Source organism: Lemur catta, chromosome 2, assembly GCF_020740605.2.
Source record: "Lemur catta isolate mLemCat1 chromosome 2, mLemCat1.pri, whole genome shotgun sequence".
Taxonomy (NCBI): domain Eukaryota; kingdom Metazoa; phylum Chordata; class Mammalia; order Primates; family Lemuridae; genus Lemur; species Lemur catta.
The window spans coordinates 13899784-13905783 of NC_059129.1; the positions used below are offsets into that span (position 1 = coordinate 13899784).

The window sequence follows — 6000 nt, forward strand, 5'->3', positions numbered from 1 at the left end:
CAAAGTCATCCTGAGCAAAAAGAACAAAACTGGAGGAATCACATTACCTGACTTCAAATTATATTACAGAGCTTTAGTAACCAAAACAGCATGGTACTGGCATAAAAACAGACACACATACACCAATGGAACAGAATAGAGAACACAGAAATAAATCCACACATCTATAGTGAACCTGTCTTCATCAAAGGTGCCAAGAACATACAATGGAGAAAGGACAGTCCCTTCAATAAATGGTGCTGGGAAAACTGGATATCTATATGCAGAAGAATGACTAGTTACTTACCTCTCACCGTGTACTAAAATCAAATCAAAATGGATTAAAGACTTAAATGTAAAACCTGAAACTATGAGACCACTAAAAGAAAACCTTGGATAAATGCTTCAGAACATTGGTCTAGGCAAGGACTTATACCCTCAAAGCACTGGCAACCAAAGCAAAAATGGACAAATGGGATCTCATCAAGCTACAAAGCTTCTGCACAGCAAAGGAAACAATCAAAAAAAGTGAAGAGACATCCCACAGAATGGAAGACAATATTTGCAAACTACCCATTTGTTAAGGAACTAATAACTAGAATATATAAGGAGCTCCAAGACGTCAACAGGAAAAAAACAACATTATAATTGATAATCAGAGAAATACAAAAGATTATTAGAGACTATAACGAAGAACTATACATCAAAAAATTGAAAAACCTAGAAGAAATGGAAAAATTCCTGAACACATACTACCTACCAAGATTGCATCAGGAAGAAATAAAAGCCTGAACAGACCAAAAATGAGTAATGAGATTGACAAGAATAAAAAGTTGCCCATCAAAGAAAAGCCCACAGCTTCATTGCTGTTTACCAAACATTTAAAGAAGAACTAATGTCAATTCTACTCCAACTATTTCAACAAGTTGAAGAGGAGGAAATACTTCCAAACTCATTATACAAAGCCAGCATTACCCTGATCTCCAACCCAGACAAGAACACAACAAAAAAAGGAAACTACAGGTCAATATCCCTGATAAAGATAGATACAAAAATCCTCAACAAAATACAAGCAAACATAATTCAACCACATATTAAAAAGATCATTCACCATGATCAAGTGGGATCCACCCTAAAGATGCAAGGATGGTTAAACATACATAAATAAATAAATGAGATACATCATATTAACAAAATCAAGACCAAAAATTATATGATAATCTCAACAGATACTGAAAAAGAAAGCATTCAGTAAAATTCAACCCATCCTGATTTAAAAAAAAACTGTCAAAAAACTGGATGCAGAAAGAACATACCTCAAAATAATAAAGGCCATGTATGATAAACCCACAGCCAACATTATACTGAATGGGGGAAAAATGAAAGCCTTTCCTCCAAGATCCAGAACAAGACAAGGATACTCACTTTAACAACTTTTTATTCAATATAATACTAGAAGTCCTAGCAAGAGCAATTAGCAAGAGGAAAAAAAGGGCATCTAAATTGAAAAGAAGTAAAATTATCTTTGTTCACAGATGACATGATCATGTATTTAGAAAAACCTAAAGACTTCACCAAAAATCCCTTAGAACTGATAAGCAAATTCAGTAAAGTTGCAGGATACAAAATCAAAGTACAAGAATGAGTAATATTTCTATATACCAGCAGAGAAAAACCTAGAAAAGATATCAAGAAAACAATCTCATTTACAATAGCTATCAAAAAAAAAAACCTAGGAATAAATTTAACCAAGGAAATGAAATATCTCCACAATGAAAAATTATAAAACATTGGTAAAATAAATTGAAGACACAGAAAAATGGAAAGATATCTCATATCTCGTGCTCATGGATTGAAAGAATTACTGTTGTTAAAATGTCCGTACTACTGAAAGCAATCTACATGTTCCCATTCATATGTGGGAGCTAAAAATATTGATCTCAATGGAGGCAGAGAGAATAATGGTTACCAAAGGCTGGGAAGGGTTGGGGGATGAAGAAAGGTTGGCTAATGGGTATAAACATACAGATACATGGAAGGAATAAGTTCTAGTCTTTGATAGCACAGTAGGATTACAATAGTCTATTGTATATTTCAAAATAGGTAGAAGAGAAGATCTGAAATGTTCCCAACACAGAAAAATGATAAATGTTTGAGGCAATGGATATCCTAAATATCCTGATTTGATCATTACATACTGTATGCATGTAACAACATATTACATATACTCCATAAATATGTGATTGTACATATTTATGGGGTACAAATGGCAAACAGGCACATGAAAAGGTGCTCACCATCACTAATCATAAGGGAAATGCAAATCAAAACCACAAAGAGGTATGACTTCATACCTGTTAGAACAGCTATCATCAAAAAGACAAAAGATAAGTGTTGGCAAGAACAGTTATGCACTGTTGGTGGGAATGCAAATTGGTGCAACCACTATGAAAAATAGTATGAACTTTCCACAGAAAATTAAAAATGAATTACCATATGATTCAGCAATCCTACTACTGGGTATATACCCAAAGGAATTTAAGTCAGTATGCTGAAGAGATATCTGCACTACCATGTTTGTGGCAGCATTATTCACCTATAGCTAAGATACGGGAGCAACCAGGTGTCCACCATCAGATGAATGGATAAAGAAATGCAGTATATATATACATAATGTAGTACTAGTCAGCCTTAAAAAAAAAGAAGTAAATCCTGTCATTTGTGACAACATGGATGAATCTGGAGGACATTATGTTAAGTGAAATAAGCCAGGCACAGAAAAAGAAATACCATAGGATCTCACTTATATGTGGAATCCAAAAAAGTTCAGCTCACGTAGAAGCAGAAAATAGAATGGTGGTTACTAGGTGCTGGGGGTGGAGTGGAGTGGGAAGATGTTGGTAAAAGGGTACAAAATTTCAGTTAGATGGCCAGAATAAATTCAGAAGATCTATTGTGTAACATGGTGACTATAGTTAATAACAATATATTGGTTTCTTTAAAACTACTCTTTTAGAGTCGATTTTAAGATTTCTCACCACAGAAAACTGGTATGTGAAGTAATATATATGTTAATTACCCTATTTTAGCTCTTCCACAACATTTACATATTTCAAAACAATGTGTTTTACACAATAAATATATATAATTTTTGTCTTTCAAATAAACAAGTAAATAAATACCCTCAAAAAAAAAAAAGAAAGAAAGAAAAAAAGAAATGCCCACAACAACAATTAAGGTATTGGTTATTTTTATGGGGGTATAGAGGCTGGAAAGTTATACATGAGAATGAATGGGTTACTATTACTTGATCTGGATGGAGTGGTTTCATCATTGCTTGTTTTGAATAATTCATTAAGCCTTTTGTTTAAAATATTTCACAATAAAAGGGTTTTGCATGATCAGGGAGATAATACATGCTTATGATCAATAATAAGAAAATCCACAAACCATTACAAACATGTATTTTTTTTCTTGAAGACATTTTAAATCCAGATTAATTCTATTTGCACAAATCTGCAGGTATGTGTTCATAAGTTGAAACACATCTATTTGTTCTAAATTAGGGATTGATACCACCCACTTCCCTCTCATTCTATTGGTGGATTTTTACCTGTGTAAGAAACAAGAGCACATGGCCTGACTTTGGTGATTTATACATATGATTTCCTATTTCACATGGCAGAGAGATTACATAATCACTAGAATAGCGAGGAGGCCTTGTCCTGTTCTCCCCACCAAACACCCTATACATGCACACACACAGCCAGGAAGAAATCCCTCCCAGTTCATACTCCCAGCACTATGTTTACAAATAAAGTCTTATAGTAACAGTGGAATTTTAGAAAGCACAGGCTTTTTACATTGGGCACATGAATTGACAATTTATTATGCCTAAAAGCCTGCTCTCAATAATTGCTATGAATTCCACATAAGAAGATTATTTCATGAGGATTAAATCTGATGAAAGCATTAACCATGTTATGTATACCAAAGAGAGTGGGTTATTGGGTCACATTCTCTTTTGTATTAACCCCATCTATTCACGCTTCCACTGTATATAATTAAGCAGATATAGCAATATTTTGGAAATTTCAAATGAAATCTATAAGATTATTCACCTGTCCTATTTTCCTTTCTTAGGTAGTGTCTTAAAGCACGAGAATCAAGGGATCCTTAACTACTACATTCCCAGGAAGGACAATGGCTGGGGAAAGGTGATGGTAGAAGCCATGCCCTTCTAACATTACATGTTAATAGAGCACTAATGACAGGGAGTATTTGGGATTTGGGCATGTCCAGTGGAAACCTGGCACTGTGACAGGAGTAGCACTTTTAGGTTACTTTTCAGACAAACTTAGAGTTTAATTGCTTTAACTTCTGCCCCTAAATCCCATTATCAGTCCATGTCCATCAAGAGAATGGGAACAGAGAACTGCCTCCTTTCAGTTCCTCAATTATCTGTTTCTTTTACTTTCCCATCTCTCTCTTCTGTGCATTTTGTCCTCCAACATAAACACAACAGGGATTGGGGGAAGTGGAGAAGAGGCCTATCTGGGCTGGAGGCTGAAGGGGAGATTGCAATAGTAACTGCATTTTTGTTGTTGTTAAAGGTGTTTGGCACTTTGGAGAGAGCTAAAGAGCAATTTGATTTAGAAGACTATTCCATCAGCCAGGTAACACTGGAACAAGTCTTCCTGACCTTTGCTTACGCAGATGAAACAGCAGAAGGTTGTGAAAAACAGGAGCCATGAGATTCAGCAACAATGACCCTTGTGTCTTTCATAGACTATGAGTGGATGTGTAGAGGGACGTTCCTGTGTGTATATATCTTGGTGTAAATATATTTATGTAATAAAGATTTCACCAAAGGAGAAAGTTTGTATCCTTCTTTGCAGATTTAGATGAATAGATTCTGTATTCAACATGTGTAAATCTAAAGACATTTGATGAAATCCCTGTTTTCTCTCCTAGAGATATGAAAAGAGGAACACTTATCAGGGTAGGAACAAGTGCCTGTTCCTGAGTATTCTGAAGGTTTGAATAGAAACATCCAGAAATAATGGTGTTGTCAGATGGAACAGCCCAAAGAACAAGAGCTTTATGTTTTAGCAGCTGTTAGGGATAAGAAGAGCATAAGGCCTGGACCAAATAGTGTGTGGATACATGCACATGCATACAGAGATGTGCATATATACAAACACACACACATATATAAATATACACATGCACATATGTGGATATACATGCACATACACACATGAATACACATATACACATAAATATACACAGACACACACACCAATATCATGCCCAAAATGTCTAATTTAAATCAACACCAATGTTGGAGGGGTAAATTCAGTTACTGTTTCCAAAATCCAAAATAAAGTTCTTGTGCTTCAATTGAAAGAGAATCTTTGTAGCAAGAACATTTAGAGTCCATGGCCAGAAAGAAAAAGTTTCTTTAAAATAGTGTTTTTTCCCTTCTGTTCTTGCCTCACCTCTAATAAAGAAGGATATAAGAATAAATGGAATGGAGAAGAGGCAGACAGATTTTCTTCTGATTCTTGTCTAGGCAGATGGGGTTCCCCAATATGCAACAGGAGAAATATAATCACCTCTCCGGGATTCATCGGGAGATAAGCAGACAATTAGAATGGTCTTTGTGGAATTACAAGATGCAAAGAGAGCCTATGAAGCTGCCCTATTGTGGGGTAGCTTGTTTAATGTTTTCAAATTTTTAGTTGGATATTGTCAATTACAAAGTGATGTTTATCATATACCCATAGTTCTATTTTTAGGTGAGGAGGGGATTTGAATTTGTTTCTGTGAAGTGTCTAGGAGCATGAACCAGTTAAATTCATAGCTTTTTTTCTGGCTACCTGGGCTATGTGTACCTGAATGAAAATCAATAGAAGAGTTTGACTAATTGGTAGAGCAACGTTCATTGCAGTCTCCAGTTTAAGGATGTTCAGCCTTATTATGAAACAAGATGTACATATGTCTGTGCAGGTTGAACAG

At 35.1% G+C, this 6000-nt stretch overlaps 1 protein-coding gene across 3 annotated transcripts in view; it reads left to right on the top strand.

Moving 5' to 3' along the window:
• Positions 1-4834, top strand: part of LOC123632464 (phospholipid-transporting ATPase ABCA3-like) — a 65705-nt gene extending 60871 nt beyond the window's left edge. For 2 of the 3 annotated variants that reach the window (XM_045542755.1, XM_045542757.1), the window contains 2 exons: positions 4123-4196; positions 4593-4834. In XM_045542755.1, coding sequence (XP_045398711.1) covers positions 4123-4196; positions 4593-4733 — 215 coding nt within the window. In that variant the 3' untranslated portion in view covers positions 4734-4834. The remainder of the gene's footprint in view (positions 1-4122; positions 4197-4592) is intronic. The other variant, XM_045542758.1, reaches the window with a different exon arrangement.
• Positions 4835-6000: the final 1166 nt, after the last annotated feature.